This window comes from Mya arenaria, chromosome 14 (genome assembly GCF_026914265.1).
Source record: "Mya arenaria isolate MELC-2E11 chromosome 14, ASM2691426v1".
NCBI lineage: Eukaryota > Metazoa > Mollusca > Bivalvia > Myida > Myidae > Mya > Mya arenaria.
This window is the reverse complement of record NC_069135.1, coordinates 18,283,521-18,302,646: the sequence shown is the minus strand read 5'-3', so window position 1 is coordinate 18,302,646 and position 19,126 is coordinate 18,283,521. Positions and strand designations below refer to the sequence as shown.

Here is a 19,126-nt window from a genome sequence, read left to right as displayed (position 1 = left end):
TGTTCGCGATTACACTAGTGATTAAAATAACTCGAACAACGATTGGAAACATTTTGTATTACGTAAAATATATTGTTCTTTAAATAGCAAAATACGTCATGTTTGTAAAGCTTACATTGCGCAATTTCTTAGAATTTATTGAAAGTACGGAGCAAAAGATTTCTCGTTTAATAACAAAAAAACTGCATTTTACAAATTTAATCCTGATACTTGAAACTATTTTGATCAATAAAACTTTAGTAATTGTAAGAAAAATGATATGATGGTATTTTAAAATGATAACACAATAAACTGCATAGTCCAGAGAATATTGTCGGGCAATGTTCCTCCACAATGAATGTTCACGTGTATACAACACAGCAATACTGTTTGTTTGTATTAATACATATATGTTACTGTATATAGTTACACATTTGTACAGGGCTTTCCGCAATTAAGTGCATGAAATAAACTACGTCTCGGGCCATTATGAGTCACTCGGGCCATTTATCACTCAACGGCCCGGCTACGTCGTGTTTTACCCTGTAAGTAACAACACCAATGACGTCGTCGAAGTGTACATTTAGTGGCCATTTTAAGTGTGCTTTCATGTATTGATGTCTAAGGTAAGATACTTCCGTAGACTATTCTTTGGAAAGAAATGTACAACCGATTTAAAACAACAACACACCATTGATTGGTTTTGCGACCATGCGATGTTTTCACAAGATGTTTTGTCTAAGCGACAAAAATGGTGTTAATTATGCAACGATACCAAAATGTTGCGTTATTTCATGGTTTGTTTTCTACATACCTTGTACATGTTGAAAGCACATCATTGATAACATCACCGCCACAACAAACAAAATTATTTTATTTTTTAGAAAACCCAAAACAATCCTATATTTCCAAACTAAAAATTACAGAACAAAGTGCATATTTTAAAAACAGAATATATATTTGTTTTTTTTCCACAAATTTGGTATTGTTTGTTCGGAATTATAAGATTTTTTTTTTTGTATTTTCTAAAAAAAATGATTTAGTTTGAAAATCCGCTATAATGTATCTTCTTAAAGCTCTAAGCTACATGTATAGAACTGTTGGAAGTCCACTTACCACTTTCGTAAGTGCTTTATATGAAACAAGCTCTTGAAAACACATGTAAGCAAGTGCATCGATTTTCAAAGTAGGCGCTGTTTGTTTAGAACTGTTTCAAAGTTAACAACTTGAGTAACGGCATTGTTGCTAACCTTTTCACGTAAAATAGTTGATGATGTGCTCACATGATTTAATAAAAGCAAGGACAGCTATAATAATGCACCAGTCATTTGTAACCACCACCCCCCCCCCCCCAGGTCCGGGGAATAGCCGGGACTTTGACTTTCGGTCTAGCCAACCCCGGGTAAAATCCCCGCCCTGCGGGGACGAACTGATGGTTAAACCCCGGCCAAATGCCCCCGCACCCCAGACACTCTATATAAGGCCCACTCTCGGCTTAATTTGGCGCTATGACAAAAACCACCGCGGTCACCCGGCCCTGCGGGGCCACCTGGAAAGTAAAATCACGGCCCTTTTCCCCGGCTATCCCCAGTATACCCCGGACCTGGAGGGGGGGGGGCGTGGTTACAATTGACTGGTGCATTACAGTTGTCGCAAATCTTGTTACAATAACAGCAGATCCGTGACAAGTTCACTCATTACACTTCCAGAGCAGTTAACGATTTAAAAGTTAACAAAGATTACGTAAACCACGGTGTTAACTTTAAAGCACAGGCATCTGAATCATTGTTTGTCACTAAAATGTTGTTTAAAACCATTTTGGGTACATACAATGAGATAAACAACACATCTGAAGATATTTAGTGTCTTTGATATACAAAAAAGAAACAAGGTATGTAACTCAAACTTACCCGATTTCACGGTAGAGTCCAGTTTTATGCAAATTTCTCAACCAACATATAAACAATCCATTTTTAAATAAGTGACATGGAAAGAAGAGTCAATTACCTTTAAAATGGTGTGCGATATGTTGGTATAACTATAATGTCTTTAGACAAACAAGCATAATTCAATGTCCAATTCTTGTGTTTTTCTTAAGTCGGAAAGAGTACAGCAAATTCAAATCTTCAATTTTCCCCCTGTAAACAGTACTAAACACAGACCTATTGAAGTTATTTTATGCTTCAGTGTACAGATAAATTAATTCCATTCCTTAATATCACAAAAAGACTAACACCACAGTTTAAGAAACAACCGTATCAGTCTTCAAATTAAAACAACATTTTAGTGACAAACAATGATTCAGATGCCTGTGCTTTAAAGCTGCATTCTCACAGACTAAACGTTTTGACAACATCTTTAATTTTTTTTTGTCTTGGAACGAGCTGATTTTTGCGAAAATGCATGGAAACCAGTTATATAAGACTGCTGACAAAAATTAGAGCGCAGATTTTTATATTCAAGTTCAAAAATTGATGTTTTATGCATTTTTATAAACCGTTAGTAACGGTTTAAGCCATAAAACATTAATTTTCGAACGGAAATATGAAAATCTGCGATCTGATCTTTTGTCAGCATTCTTTTAACATTGGTTTGCAGATATTTACGCAAAAATTTGCTCTTTCCGAGACAAAAAATAAAAAAAGTTGTAATAACGGTATCCGATCTGTGAGAGTGCAGCTTTAACAAAGTTTTGAATAATCGGTTTTGAGTTAAGAGTGTCTTGATTACTTTATTCATTTGTATGATTGAACAAGTATCATTTTGGATACCCTCTCTAGTTATTTGAAAAGTCACATGTTCTTAGTTAACTTGTGACTTAATTAAAGTTTATGTATATAAGCCGTTCCCCACACCTGATACCAAGCACGTGCCATTGATTGTTCAATAAGGCAAATGGGTTAAGATTTCTCCGTTTACATTAAGTTTGATGTTATATATTATTCTGTTTGAGATCATTATTTATCTATAAAAAAACTGCCGGTCTAAGTATATTAACCGTGTATTGAACTTGTGGTGAGTTCAAGAAGAGGAACAAACACATAGTCATAATACGTAATGCATTAAGTTATGAGTGAACTGTGCACCTCATAAAATTAGTGCACATAATCAAACATCCCGTATATAACATGCCTAAGTATGACGGATGTGGATAAAGACCGGTGAATCATAATTTGGCTGGGTCATTTGTCCATACGAACTATCTCTTAATAGTTGCATGTAACCAGCGGCTATTTTAAACCTAGGATATTCAATATTGATTGAGGCAGGAATTTATTACGCTGTGGTGTTTTGGGCAGTGTTTAGCCTTAAGGATTTAAATACACATATACTTAATAAGTGTTTCTCTTTAAACATTAAGTTGATTAACTGAATTATTGTTTCCTGGTTTAAATCAAGTACATACAAAGGTGTAACGAACAGTAAGTAGATTTAGTGTGTATTGTTGAGTTGTTCTATGTTGAAATCCTCATGCAGATATATCGTTAACGTTATAAACCTCAGTGTTTATCCAATGGCGGCATACTACTATGTAATCAGTGTTAGACATAGCACGTTTGCCATATCATACTTCTATGGTCACTCTTGCGCACAGTGGTCAGAAATTGGCTCAGTGTGAGCATTATTTGATAAGCTTATAGAGAGCTGAATCTTTTACCTTCTGTACCATGTGCGTAGTTCTGGCTTCCATAACTTTAATGTTGATATTTATTTTTTTGATGTTTACAACACATTAAACACATCCAAAAAGGTAATATATAACGTGTTCGCTGAAGCTCTTTAGCTACCATGTGCGTAGGAATGTGGTGGCATTCAACTGCCTAAGATAAGTGGTAAACGTTCGCGAATAGTTTCGTGTTAACCACTTAATTTTCGCGATAATTATCTAGCTATCTAGTTAATATTCGCGATACTTTTTTGGTAAGATACATATATCATTAGACTAAAACAGGCTTAAAAGTGCCCAGAACTCCCTTTTTGTTACCTTTTCATGTTGTACAACACTAACAATTTATCTAGCAATGGTTTGCGAATTCTGCTTGATAGGTAACCGAACCTTATCAATATGTTTAGTAATTGAAAAGTGGAATTCGCAAACCGAAACTAGATAACCTGTTAGTCACTATATCCGGAATGCATTTTTAGATATGTGCTAACACAAACTATTATCGAATTGGCCAGTTATTAGGGTACTTATTAAGTTTAATACGTATAAAACAGCTGCTCTGTGTATAAAGTGATGTTAGGTGTAAGGTACAATTTTAAGCCTCTTTCAGGTATGGAGATTCTCGTGGGAATTCTAGTATTGATTGCAACTTGCCGTGCTGGTGAGTACATTGCAACCTTACGACTTCATGCGCATGATAAAGCATATAAAGATGATGGTAACATTTTGTTAAGGGCCTACCACAGTGCAATTGTCATTTAAAGGAATAAAACATAAACTGATATTTGTTTGAGATTCATTATTGTGCAAGCATGATGCTCCCCCTACCCCCCCCCCCCCCCACCCCCCTCCAAAATAAATAAATAAAAAATACATACTTTATCGGATTTTCAATCGTCATATTTTCCAGAAATACCTCAACACATCTCTCAAAGGAAGTATATTTTACTCTGGAAAAAGATTATTTTTCAAACCAAATAGCATTTTTTTAAATAGACTATGGCCTTCCCTAGTCCATTTTGCTCTGTGGAAGGCACTTCAAGTCACTATAATTCGCGTGAGTACCTTGAAGGTGGCGCAAAACATGTCACAAAGGATGTATGTTTGACCCCTGAAAAATATTATTCCTCAAACCAAATAGAACTTTAAGATAAAAATAAAACTGCCATCCCCACCCCATTTTGCACTGTGGTGTATGCATTTTAAGTCATTGTAATACGCGTGTATAATATGGAGGGTGCGTAAACGGTGAGTTTGGTCATTTTTTTCCAATTCAGAGGTTCAGAGAAATTGAACAAAACTAAATATTAAACAGAAACAAAACCTGTTACACACACACACACACACACACACACACACACACGCACACACACACACACATACACACACAATTAGACACACTTAGACACAGGGTTTTTAAACTTTGTAGGCAGGTTGGCATGATCAGCAGATGTACCGTTAAAGGTCAGGGTCGTTGTGACCGGAAGTTGAATATACTCAGTGTTCGACAAATAATTTAAAACAAACGCTTAAGCCCTGAGTCCTCGAACTTGGTAGAGGTTCCTTAAATATGACATTGAAGCAGACTAACTTAGCCCTGAGACCTCGAACTTGATAGAGGTTCCTCAAATATGACATTGAAGCAGACTAACATAGCCCTGAGACCTCGAACTTGGTAGAGGTTCCTTAAATATGACATTGAAGCAGACTAATTTTTTTGACGTTATACACCACTCAATTGTAACCACGTTGTAGATACAAAGAAAAATATATTAATTAACTTTATGGTACTTGATTTTTCCTTTCTAAATCATCATAAACACGACCTATTCAATGGCACTAAAACGTTAACAAAAGTATAGTGCATCAAGCATAGCAAAGAAAGTTTTTAAATAAAATATCTTATGTCCATAAAAAGTAAACTAATGCGAGGAATTTCTGAAACCTATGGATTTATTATGCGAGTCGATCAGATTTTGCTTTTCGGTCAGAACATAACATTTGATACAACCCACTTTTTTCTCGTTTAAACCGTACTGAGCATTTACATTTTACACATGTTCTAACTTATTTAGAACACGTAAGGAGAGATTTTAAACATTTATGAAATTTTATAGATAAAGATATTCTCATTTCCAATTAATATGTTGATCATTAGACAGACACTAAAATAGTATGATATTAGTTGTCATAATGTCACAATAACATCATATTGATTGTATAACTGACTAAATAGGATCATTTAGATTGTCTTAATAGTATGAAGGATTCTTAAATTAACCTTACAAGAAATCCAGCGGTCTCGATAAGAGAAAAAATATAATGATTTATTAGATAAATATGGAATATAATTATGCTATATATACAAAACGTGAAAATGAATATGTTGTTTCTTTTTAGATTACTCCCTGTTGGAAGTAGCTAATAAATGTGGTAGCACCATCGATATCGATGACTCGGTGGAGATACTCTACTCCGGTGATCCGATATCTGGCGTTTGCAAAATTACATTTGAGACTGGCGAAACGTTCGACAATATATGTGTGATGTCACAAGAGTTTAATGTGGACAGCAGATTTCGTGACGTCACAGTGCAGTACCATGGTGCTTATTACAGCAGCTTTTCACCAGATAAGGTAAGTCATATATAAGTTGAATGTTTTGCTTTTTTTGTCTTTTCAGCGACATTTCTAGTGACAGAAACATTGACATGCCATGTTTAATCACACCACTGACCGTTACTGTGAGTACATTTTTTATACTGTTAAAACATCGTCAAAATATCGCCGAATAATCATTTTTGTCTGCCATTCGTCTGCTCTACACACACACATGTGTTGAACGAATACAACTAAAATGAAATACACTGAATCGTTGTTTTTGTCAAGACCGCTTGCGGTGATCGAGACATAGCTGTCACAGCGGCGGTTTCGTATGTGTGTTTTCCATGTAGGTTCACCATAATAAGGTTGCGTGTCGCGCACAAGACCCAGGTCTGTTCTACAAAGACCAAAGTCAAGGTTAAAGGTCAAATGTTGAAATGATTCTTGTCCGGGCTGTATATTAACCATACATTATACGATTTAAAATAAACTTACCATGAAGGGTGACTGGGATGACTAGGTGGCGTGTCCCGCTTAAATGATCCTTTATCCGGGTCGTGTCTTGACCATGCATTATTTGATTCAATTAAAAAAAAAACTTGCAATGAAGGTTCGCCATTTTGAGGTAGCGTGTTGCGCACAAGACACAGGTCAGTACCTCAAATGCTGAAAATGGTCCTTGTCCGGGCTGTATTATAACCATGCTTTATATAATTTTAAAAAAATGTCATTAAGGTTCACTATGATGTTGCGGTGTGTCGCGCACAAGACCCAAGTCTCTAACTGAAAGGCCAAAGTCATGCTTAGAGGTCAAGGGTTGAAATTATCACTGTCCGAGCAGTATCCTGACCATACAATATAGGACTCAGATTAAAACACTTGCCATGGAGGATAGCCATGATTTGGCGGGTGCTGTGCATAAGACCCAGGTCTGCACCTCAAATGTTATGGTAACACTTAAAGATCCAATGCCAAATAGGAATGTTCTGGACAACATGATTTTCTTTGTTGCAAATGCATGGAAGAACATTATGTCTGTTTCAAAGGCTTTTACAACGGGCTCGACATGTCGCCATTTTGCTTGTAGTTTGTTATACCTATGTATGACTGATTGTAACGAATCTCCACAATATAACATGCGGTTCGAATAAACGCCTTACTGGATTTTTAATAGTAAGAGCCCTTCATACAACCTTTTTGTTAGAAAACTTGTGTGCGTGTGTTTTGGCTGTGTATCATGGAATATGTTCAGTTACCATGTTATACGAATCGACCATCATTCTTTCATTTCCGCTCACTATTTCTTTCGCATTTGTTATTCAGTCTTTGACAATTATGGTCACAGTAAATGTATATAGTAGGGATGCAAACGAATGGCAAAACCGATATTCCAATATTCGGTAATTCTTTCGATCGAATATTCGAATATTCGATAAAAATTGAATCTTTAAAAGTTATAGTTATCTATTAATTTTAGTTATAAACCACGAGACCATTTTCTGTATCTGTCGAATGTTTCCAGTGTTATCGTAATACAAGAAATCATTGCAGCGTGTCGAATATTTTCAACGTTATCGGATTATAGAAGGACACAATAAATGCTTACTTCTACTACTAAATATGATAATATATAATGCTGATGATGTTTGAGATTTGAAAATAAAACATAAATACGTATGATTGCAACTCATCTATTGTACAACAATACAGGATATACATTTAAAATGCTATGACATTCATTTAAAAGTTTGAAGCACGAACATTACATCGACATATGAAATACATATCTAAAAATTAATCGAATATTCGAATACCGATTTTAACATTCGAATACTAAACGTTCGATCGAATATTCGAATATTCGTTTGCATCCCTAGTATATAGGCATATTATCTAGATAGATTTTGATCAACAGCCAAACCGCGTTATAATCTACAGTTTTTTAGCACTTATTTCGTCAAAATGTGACCAAAATCATTTTTCATTTTTTAAATTGAGCATTCGTTATCCCATCGCCGGATACCCGCGATAAACATTACACTATGATTCGTTGTGTATGTATGAAGTGCAATGTGGTTATCCAATCCTTAATGCATTTGTTGACATTAATAATGGGGATAAAGGCTCTCTATTTTGTTTGATAAACGAAACAGATCACATTCTTAATCCAGTGTTACGACCATGCCAAACCTGTCGAAATCCACCGAACTCAATTTAATATTTTCAGCAGTAAAAGACTTACAATTGATGATATCGTAACTCGAGTGAGTGACCTAGCAAAGGCACAACAGTTATATTTCGAAGACTTTCTTTTATTATTTTCCATGCTTTTCTCAAATATTGGAGGAATGGGTGTAATTTTCGAGCATTGGTATAAAGTTTTATTTTACGATTTTAAGCGTGGGTTGTTAAAAGGCATTGAAATTTATTTTGTTTATTTCCACTCCTTCACAGTTTCACGGAATACTGGTTTTACTCTTCTCTTTTATTGGTGATTTACATGGTGTAAAATGTTCTTATTAAAAAACTACACGTGGAAATAAAATTTTGATGTGTCTTTCACTATTTTAACTCGTACGTAGCTACCTTGTTTTTAGGGAACCCAGATGTGTCTTACACTATTCTAACTCGTATGTTGCTATCTTGTTTTTAGGGAACCCAGATGTGTCTTACACTATTCTAACTCGTATGTTGCTACCTTGTTTTGAGGGAACCCAGATGTGTCTTACACTATTCTCACTCGTATGTTGCTACCTTGTTTTTAGGGAACCCAGATGTGTCTTACACTATTCTAACGTTGCTGTCTTGTTTTTAGGGAACCCAGATGTGTCTTACACTATTCTCACTCGTACGTTGCTATCTTGTTTTTAGGGAACCCAGATGTGTCTTACACTATTCTCACTCGTACGTTGCTATCTTGTTTTTAGAGAACCCAGATGTGTCTTACACTATTCTCACTCGTACGTTGCTATCTTGTTTTTAGGGAACCCAGATGTGTCTTACACTATTCTAACTCGTATGTTGCTATCTTGTTTTGAGGGAACCCAGATGTGTCTTACACTATTCTCACTCGTATGTTGCTACCTTGTTTTGAGGGAACCCAGATGTGTCTTACACTATTCTATCTCGTATGTTGCTATCTTGTTTTGAGGGAACCCAGATGTGTCTTACACTATTCTAACTCGTATGTTGCTATCTTGTTTTTAGGGAACCCAGATGTGTCTTACACTATTCTAACTCGTACGTTGCTATCTTGTTTTGAGGGAACCCAGATGTGTCTTACACTTTTCTGTTCTAACTCGTATGTTGCTATCTTGAATTTAGGGAACCCAGATGTGTCTTACACTATTCTCACTCGTACGTTGCTACCTTGTTTTGAGGGATCCCAGATGTGTCTTACACTATTCTGTTCTAACTCGTATATTGATATCTTGAATTTAGGGAACCCAGATGTGTCTTACACTATTCTCACTCGTACGTTGCTACCTTGTTTTGAGGGATCCCAGATGTGTCTTACACTATTCTGTTCTAACTCGTATATTGATATCTTGAATTTAGGGAACCCAGATGTGTCTTACACTATTCAAGAGTCCTCGTGATTCTTACACATGTTTATTTTGCTATGTTGTATTTGGAGAACCTTAATCTTTTTATACTCGTACATTACTATCTTGGTTTATGGAGAACCTTCATGTTTTTTATATAAATATGATGTTTCTTATAACCTTGCAGCGCTTTCTTGTAATTTGGCGAACCTTGATATTTTTTATACTCGTGCGATTCTATTTTTTTTTGAGAACCTTGATGTTGCTCATACTAATAAATTACTATCTTGTATTTGTAGAAACCTTATTTTTCTTATACTCGTTTATTGCTTACTCATACATTCGGTACATATCTTGTAATAGGGACACTGCTTTAGTGTTAAGAGTATTGCTTTAGTGTCTTGATATTATATTAGGAGGATAATGATATTTCTATACTCGTGTTTTGCGGTATTGTAGGAGTACACAATTCCTCCCCACCGGCCGGGTCCTGGTGCAGCGGTTTTAACACGGTCGTCATCTCCTTTGAATCGTCTACCAGATCTCGCGGGGAAGCAAGAATTAAATTGAAAGTATATAAACAAACGGGTAAGGATACTCTGGTAATTCAATTAGCTGGACTTAGACTGCAGTCCAATGGATGCATTAAATGCATGCATTTACTATTGTCTGTTGTTACTTCTTAGTTTGTGTATTTAAAATCAACAGCAGTATTTTTATTGTTATTTTTAATCACAATAAAGTCCTGGATTTTAAATGCTCATAGTTTAGTTCACATTGAAATAACAAAAGTTATGAAGTGATCCTAACATGTCTTTCATGTAAATGTGGTTGTAGATGGTTTGGCCAGCGATATTGTTGACACTGCAAAGACGATTACCTACGTCATCATTGGTGTTGTGATTGGGGTTATTGTTCTCGCTGTTGTCATCGCGATCATCGTTTTCTTCGTGTGTTGCCGCCGTCGACAGAGCCGACCCGGCCAGGTGTACCAGCCAGCGGCAACTACAGCAGCATGTATGTACCGCCGTTTATTTATGCCATTCATGTGGGAGTTAAATTCAACGAGTTGCATTTCACATGATGTTTAGCAACGGAATGCCTCAAATAAATAGTGCATAAATTTCATAATTTATACGTGAATATATTTTATATAAGCAGCCTATCCAATGCAAGCAGGGCAGCAACAACCTTACCCTACAAACATGCAGACCGGGTACCAGGTTCCTCCACCTGGTGGGTATCCTCCAGCGCAGTACGGTAACCAACCCATGCCTGGTTACCCGCCACAGCAGCAGTTTGCACCCCAACAACAGTACCCCGGTGGCTACCCGCCCGCACAACAGGGGTACGCCGAGAACCAGCAAACCAAGCCGTTCATCGACCCCTCCGGTATATATTCTTATTATACAAGACCTAATCTGAAATTTTACACGGTAAATGGACATTTCCTTCGAGATGTATCTCCATATTTCTTGTTCGGATGTAAACATTAGCGTAATAATGACTTAGTTTGTGTACATAAACAATAGATATCAACTTCGTTGAAATCGCAATATCAACTTCGTTGATATCGCAAAAGAGGCTATTTTCAGTGTCCGTCGTCAGTGGTCAAATAAATATCATCGAGTTTCCAATAAATATGTTTTGGAAGCCCTTATGTATGTCTTGTGATTCAATTAAGGCTTCAAGAAACTGAATGCACTGAAAAAGCCCAGGTTTTACTTATTGTAAACACAGGAATTTGACTCAGTGTTTGGTCAAAAATGATATACTAAGTCAATATATGACCAAAAAACAACAATTTCGGACGAAAAACCAGGTCACTTATACTATCAATAGAGAAAGGACCGATGTTTTTGCAACGTTCAGCAGCTGTACCTGCTATTGAACATTGTCAGATAGAAACAGGTTAAGTGTTCATTTCGGTGCAAAATCATTACTACAGTTCACCGAGTAAACACCAAAACAAATATTTCATAAGTGGGTAAGCCACGAGAGAGATATATACTTTTGGTGTTTACGAAGTTAAATATATTGCGATATTGAAACGATTTTTTTTTCGTTTAACTATATGCCTTAAAAGGATATTAAATGACAATTAATTGTTGATTTTTCCGAAAAACGCGCCAAACTGTATGCAAACGTAACGTCATTTCATAAATGGCGTTGTTGAATGTGTGTCCCAGCCACGTGCGTGTTGATGTTTGATTTGAAAGTGATTTAAGAGGGCTAGAATTTCAAAACAATGAAACAAATTGAAATGTTAATTTCACTGTTTGTTACAATGAAATATTATTTTTATTTGCACTGATAAACTTTTTCATTTCCACCTAAAAAAACATATGAAAAAACATTTTCTTGATGTAAAGTGATTCTTTTCTCGTTTTTTTTTTCTCATTAAATTGTATTTCTTACAAATAAACTTACAGCGTCTGGAACAGATACATCAATATAAGTTACACTACGGGCTAATGGTGCCACCCAGGGGCTTCATGCAGTAGCTCAGATAGTCAGCATTCATATTTTTGATGACTTAACAATAGAGAATAAGATAAAAGCTCTCCTATTCTGTAGCAAAATGGAGGATGAAATATCTGCCAAATAAAATGGTGACTTTGTGTCTTCTTAGAGCTTTATAATAGCTAGCGACTCCAAGTCATTACGAAGAAACTGTGCCATGTCTTTTAATTTAAACTGCAGGCCGATTACCATGTTCTATAGCCCAAAAATAAGTTATATTCTTATGACTCACTGCAAATCTGTTTTTACATTACTTATATTATTATTGAATTCTGGATTCAGGAAGTCCTTGAAAAGCACTTGACAATTGTATGTGTAAACTGCGGCGGCTTCCTAGTTGAATGAATAAATGTTGTTTTACGTTTTCAGCTCCACCCCCGCCTTACACTAACTGATTCTGGGGCCAAGATGGCCTTACACTTAGGGAAAGTGAGGAGTGATGAAGCTGTGATGAGGATCAGGATCCTTCCATTCCATTCAGGACTCTTGTTGGAGGTCTCACATGTGTACATGCATTATCTATACTCGCATACAGATATAGAAACGTGTTTTTACTGTCTCGTTTGGTGTTAATTTTGCCTAAAAGAAGTTGATCGTTATAACAGTTGTGGTTTTGTATGTTGAATTTTATATCTAACCCATTTTGTAAACAGTGGAATCACGAGCTAATATAAGCGCAAGGTTACGTTAATGCACCAGTCAATTGTAACCACGGCCCACCCAGGTCCGGGGGTATACCAGGGAAATGGGCCGTGTTTTTACCTACCAGAGTGCCGGGTGACTGCGGTGGTTTTGTCTTCACGCCAAATATAGCAGGAAATTGGCATTATCCAGGGTCCCATGGATGCGGGGGCATTTGGCGGGGGTTTTACCAGCAGATCGTCCCCACAGGGCGGAGATTTTGCCTAGGCTTGGCTGGACCGAATGCCAAAGTCCCCTCTATTCTCCGGACCTGGGGACGCCGTGGTTACAAATGACTGGTGCATTACGCCACTGACTTAATCTTAATGTCGATTTACAAGTGTCTTAAACTTTGTCCGCGATTTTTAAATATTTTGAAAGCTCATCTTGAGTAATGATCTGACATAACTAAATCAACCTGAGATTGTTTATAATATAATAGCATATTCTTTTTATGCGTGCAGTTAATTGAACAAAACATTTTGTTTACAACACAGATTACATTTGGAACACTTTTTTGAGAGTATTTTAGCTAGTCTGTTCAAGTCATATTCTATGTGTCGTTGTCGGCTCCGAGTTATGCCCCTTTACAGCAACAAGCAAACGAACGTTTAAGTTCGCTTCGCATTTTTATTTGACATTACTTTCAAGCATAAGGAGTCTTGGTTAACAAAGATTTACTGAGCGGAAATGTGTACGGAAACTCACTCCTAACTTAAATGGCGGTTTCAAGAAAGTGTGGTTGTGCGAATGTAAGAATGTGCGGTGTAAGTATGTAAGAAAGTGCGGTGTAAAGATGTGCTGTGTAAAATGTGCGGTGTTTAATTAACATTGCCTGTCACAATCAGTTTTATTATTGTGCTTTTAAACTCAATGCAAAGGGTTCATGTTGAAATATCTTCTAACACATTTCTTCAGTTTGTATTATATCATTGTACTTTTAGCTCCTCCTTGCATAGTGTTTTAGACTGGTGTCGCTGTCTTCAGAGCAGTGGATTTGTGAAAGATTGATATTGATCCTTTACGCAACAACCGTACAAGTATTCCGTCGGTTCACATGTTGTCTAGGATTATAGGCACTTTTCCAGCATTGTCAATAACACTCTTTCTTTAATTATTGTTAAGTTTTGCCCCTTGCTGGTTTGGAAAAGTCATGTCAAAGAGTACGTGATTAACACTCATATTTTCACATGGAACTTTTTCACTTCTTAGTGACAAACTGCGCGTGTGTAGCAAGGTCCATAACTCTGGTGTTAATCATTGTCTTAAAATCATGCCTTTTTATAAAGCGAAAGCTATAACTTGGCCGGAATTGTTAAAAATAATTACATGGAACGTGGAGTACACATTACCAACGTCGTTGTTCACATGTGTAGTATTATTGTCGAGTTATGCCCCTTAATCGACCGACACATTCAAGTGATGGTTTTTTTATTTTGATGAGCTCGCTTTATTTTGTAAATACATTTTAATTACAAATATCAAACCATCCGCATTTACATGGTGAATTCCTAAATACATAAACAATGGCATTTATTATAGTGTAGAACATACGTTTGAAGTTTTTCATTTATTTCCATAAAACGATTGTAATAAATAACAATTTAATATTTTTTTAGTGTTATTTTATATATTGTGTGTCTTTCGTTTAGTATATGTATGTTCATCCTTACCGCCCACATCCTTTGCAACATTTGTTTGTACCTGAAACTCTTCCTGATTGTGTGACTCTGATGCGAAAACAATGCATTTTTAGATATCTTACAAAATATTAGTCCCTACAACTAGGTTAGCTTATCTCTATAAAACTCTACTCGATGTAAGAAAAACTGTATGCTTATTATTAAACGTTTAAACGATATGGAATAATTTTCGTATATCATACCCGTCTATAGATGGAAATTCCCTAAACAGATTAATCTGTTACTTCTGAACTCCTGCCTGTGGTTTCCATTGAGAAATAAGAGCTCGCGCCTTGCAATTCAAGATAAGGAGTACAGAAGTTTCAGTGATTTTAGAATAAAACAATTATTAATACATCAGTGGAAATACAGAAGTTCGGTAATTAAGTGATAATTTCAAATTCCCTGTGAGAAACTCAAGATACTGTTACTCCAAAATAAGAGTTACCACAATTTATACAATTGTGTAATATATAAAAGAGGATGAATACATATCGAAAAAATAGTATTTATGGAGGATATCGAGTGTTTAATTTAATTAAAAGAAAAGTGCATTTCCACCATTTCCAGTCGATTATTCGCGAATGTACAACTTCCAACCAGTCTGGTGTTGTGGATTCAGATGTTGTCTTATGTAATGGTTGAAATGTACGCATGTACAAAAAAAGCCAAATATATTTATGCCACCACACATATGTATCTTCATGACAGACACTGTTTTAATTCACTAGTGTTTGTACATTTCCCAGTCGGATATTCAACCATTTCAAGTTAGTTATTCGCAAACATTCAACTACAAACCAGTTGGTAGTTTGGGATTCAGATTTTTTTCTTTTTTATAGTTGAAGGAACACATGTAAAGTAATGAAACAGTTCCTGTGTATACATATGTATCTATACATAACAAGCACTGGTTTAATTCACTATTGTTCGTACATGTTTTCACATGTAATCACTGAACAACGCTGAACTATCTCACAATTTAGTAACGAAAACTACCGTCAATTTAACATTGAGTTATTTTGGAGCTGAATCTTTAATTCCTCCAATATATTACATAGTTATAATATAAATATATAGCACAAGCCCCATTGACTGGTTATTTAAATTGCAAAAGCTCACAAGTCTGAAGTTAAAACATGTTTAGTCATTATTTATTTGGCAGGCGACACAGTTGCCTGAATTATTCTGATCCAAAATTCACAGCCATACAGACGTTCTAGATTAGCAATGGAGTTGTGTATAGTCAGCGATAACACCGGGTTGAGTTAACCAGGCTATAACCCGCTATTGTGTATGTTTAGGCAGTTTTAAACAAGCGTTGTTAATGCACCAGTCAATTGTGACCACGGCCCCCAAGGTCCAGGGGTATACCAGGGATAGCCGGGGAAATGGGCCGTGTTTTTACCTTCCCGGTGCCCCCGCAGTGCCGGCTGAATGCGGTGGTTTTGTTTTCGCGTCAAATATAGCGGGGACTATGCCTTACTTAGGGTCTCTGGGGTGCGGGGGCATGTGGCGGGGATTTTACCATTAGTGCGTTCCCGCAGGGCGGGTGTTTTACCCGGGCTTGGCTGGACCGAAAGTCAAAGTCCCCGCTATTCCCCGGACCTAAAGGGGCCGTGGTTACAATTGACTGGTGCATAACATGCACAGAACACAGCATAAAATAGTCACACTTGAATCCAAGGTGAAGATATTCCTTTGCGATGTGTACAATTTCATTCCCAAGGATGAATCTGCGTATATCGTCATGGTTTACACTATCATTGGAAACAAGGGTAGAACATTTATTAGCATTATATTCGTGTAGCCATTTATTTTTTTATCTAATTTATCTAATTCTGTGCTTCCCACATTTCATTCAAACTAGCAATTTCGAGCTTTATACTTTTGCACAACGTTCAACATCTTGATTGCTTGCATTATTTTCTCTTCATTGTAATATTCATTATTGATAAAGAACAGGTCAATAGTTTTTAGAAGGCAAGTATGTTTCTTGTTACTATGTAAACATATTATTACAAAAATCTTGAAAAAAATGAAATACAGGATTTTCTTGTTTCTAAGATTTTGTCGATTTTATAAAAAAGACTTAAACGGGGGAAGAGTAATTAAAGTTAAAAAAGTTATTTAACGGTTAATTTATTTTATATTTTGTTTATAAATTCAGGAAATAAAACCAATTAAACAAAACTAATTAGCTGATCATCTTTTGAAATGATGCCCACCATAGCCTTACCACTTTTATTTATTTATCCCCCTTAACGTTTTTTTAAGACTGATACATGTCCTGGCCATACCTTGAAAAATACCGACGGAATTGAAATTATACTTTATGATTTTGAAGAGATTGAAATTAAACTGAAAATGCAGATAGATGGCAATGATCGGAAGTTCAATGCATATTTAACCTTACACCGCCGTGCATTTTAATATAAGTTATATTATATGTGATTTTTTTTTATTTTATCATGCAATGTTCCTCTTTTACTCAATATTTAAATGTTTGAAATTTACTTTAAATCTTAATTCACAAACCTGCCTTCATATGTCAATGGATTATATGTTCAACTTGTTTATAACAATGTGACAACCATTCAGCTTCTAACAGCACAATGCACATTTGTTTTACATTTTCTGATTTTACAGAGAAAATAGGCGTCCATTGTTTTAATGATATTAGAATGCAATATAAATTTACAGTCAATGAAATTAAAGATAGGCAACCATCAAGTAATAGGCTGAAACATTAAGAAGTTCAACTTTAGCGGCTGTTTAAAAGTCCGCCCACTGCCACTTATCCGATAGACAATCCCTTCATCAGAGTTTGCTTGGACAATGTGTCAGCCAATGATGCTGTACATATTCTAAGTCAGTAAGATGACCTGAATTAAATTTAGATGACTTTTATATAAATTCCGATTTATGTCGCAATAAACCAGTGTAAAAATGACTTTGTTTGCGCAGCCGTTAGGGAAAAGATAACTGTTTATTTTTTGTCCACCCTTAAAGAGTAGAAAACAAAATTCCCGTATTAAGCGCAGGTTCAGGTGTGTTTTTCATGCATGTTCTTATTTTATATTGTGGTCTTCTGGCGAAGAAATCATTGTTACCAAGTTGATACAAAAGTCTTGAATTAGATGAATTTGATTTTGATGTTCCTGATATGCTTAATCTCTATTGAGATCTCTTAAATTGGAAATAGTTTTTTTAATTCTAGTAAAATAGCTTAGCCCTGGGGCTACACACGCATTGGATGCATATTACCGTAATATGTTTGTTTTTGAAAATTTAAAACCGTTTGGTATATTAAATATGCAATAGTTACATAGCAGATATGCTTTAAATTCAATTTGAATTAATAAATTGGTCTTTTCAATATTAGAATATTATTTTTGCTTGCGCATGTTGTGATTCTTAAGGAACTATCTTTTATCATGTAAGGCATAGTCATAGTTTTCGCAACGCCTGTAAACAACGCAATTTTCTTGTAAATCCCTTTTTTGGGCATACACCCTTCTGAAAATGTAAAGAATATGATACTGTAACCTCACAGCCGGATGTTTATAGAAAAAATCTGGGTTAAAGATTCGCAAAAACAGGTGGGGTTTCAATAGATTTAAATCTTGGTTTTTAATTGTTCATCTTTGTCAAAAACAAAACTATTTTAATTGGATCTTTATGTGATAATATGGGTCATCTGGCGTCAATGACTTGGTTAAACAATTATGAAAATGGGTCAGTGGCATTTATTTATTCTTTATAATCATACTTCCTGCTGCAGAATGTCACTTGTCAATAAAATATTGGATTCGAATGAATTTCACCCCCAGTTAAAGAGATATCACTCTGCTGTTGGTACTCATTATTGATGGTAAGTAGCACTTCTGTATTATTCTTATTTATCTCTTGGCTGACCTCTCATCATTGACCCTAGTCAACATTTATTTTTTATCATGCGGCTATGACCATTCAATAGAAGGTGTATATAGAGCATTTTTTTAATTCTTATAAGACAAAATAGTTTAACTAAACAAAAAAGATATGACATCCTACATAAGATTTTATCCAAATACATGAGAATTTATTCAGATAAACGCATCAGGACGGCCAAAAGCCGATGGCCGCTAGCATGATGATGAAACAAAAAACAAATATAAAAACTACATACAACAAACCAACTGCAATCGTTTGGCCTAAATGTCTATTAAAAAGTAAACCGTACAAAAATAAGCATGAGGACCACGGGTTTCTATCAATAGTTTAAATTAAAATTTATAAATGGGACACTGTGACTTGACAGGTTATTGTTATGATAGATATAATCTTTATGCAAAGCCAACGAATGTTTAAATGAAAAAAAAATAGAAAAATAAAGGGAATAAATAAAACAGAAATGTAATTGTTGGAAGTTAACAAATCCAAGACGTTGGTTGGCTTTAAAGT

The 19,126-nt window shown here is 35.6% G+C and overlaps 1 protein-coding gene and 1 long non-coding RNA gene across 2 annotated transcripts; both read left to right on the top strand.

Annotated features, from left to right (window-relative positions):
* The first annotated feature begins 3,140 nt into the window (after positions 1–3,140).
* On the top strand, positions 3,141–6,300 carry LOC128217645 (uncharacterized). The gene is made up of 3 exons (XR_008258253.1): positions 3,141–3,401; positions 4,257–4,307; positions 6,047–6,300. It is a non-coding gene; the product is annotated as an uncharacterized LOC128217645 (long non-coding RNA).
* Positions 6,301–6,853: 553 nt separating this feature from the next.
* On the top strand, positions 6,854–14,859 carry LOC128215886 (protein shisa-5-like). The gene is made up of 5 exons (XM_052922493.1): positions 6,854–6,899; positions 10,254–10,382; positions 10,632–10,811; positions 10,953–11,186; positions 12,687–14,859. Exons 1-5 carry the CDS (start codon positions 6,854–6,856, stop codon positions 12,710–12,712), a joined length of 615 nt encoding a protein of 204 aa, XP_052778453.1. The 3' UTR covers positions 12,713–14,859.
* Positions 14,860–19,126: the final 4,267 nt, after the last annotated feature.

Excerpts from the sequence above, each read along its gene's own strand:
- LOC128215886 (XM_052922493.1), top strand. The coding sequence starts at position 6,854 with ATGAAGGTTCGCCATTTTGAGGTAGCGTGTTGCGCACAAGACACAG. Across the intron at positions 6,900-10,253 it reads GTGTTGCGCACAAGACACAG|GAGTACACAATTCCTCCCCA; the intron begins GTCAGTACCTCA and ends GCGGTATTGTAG. Across the intron at positions 11,187-12,686 it reads GCCGTTCATCGACCCCTCCG|CTCCACCCCCGCCTTACACT; the intron begins GTATATATTCTT and ends TTACGTTTTCAG.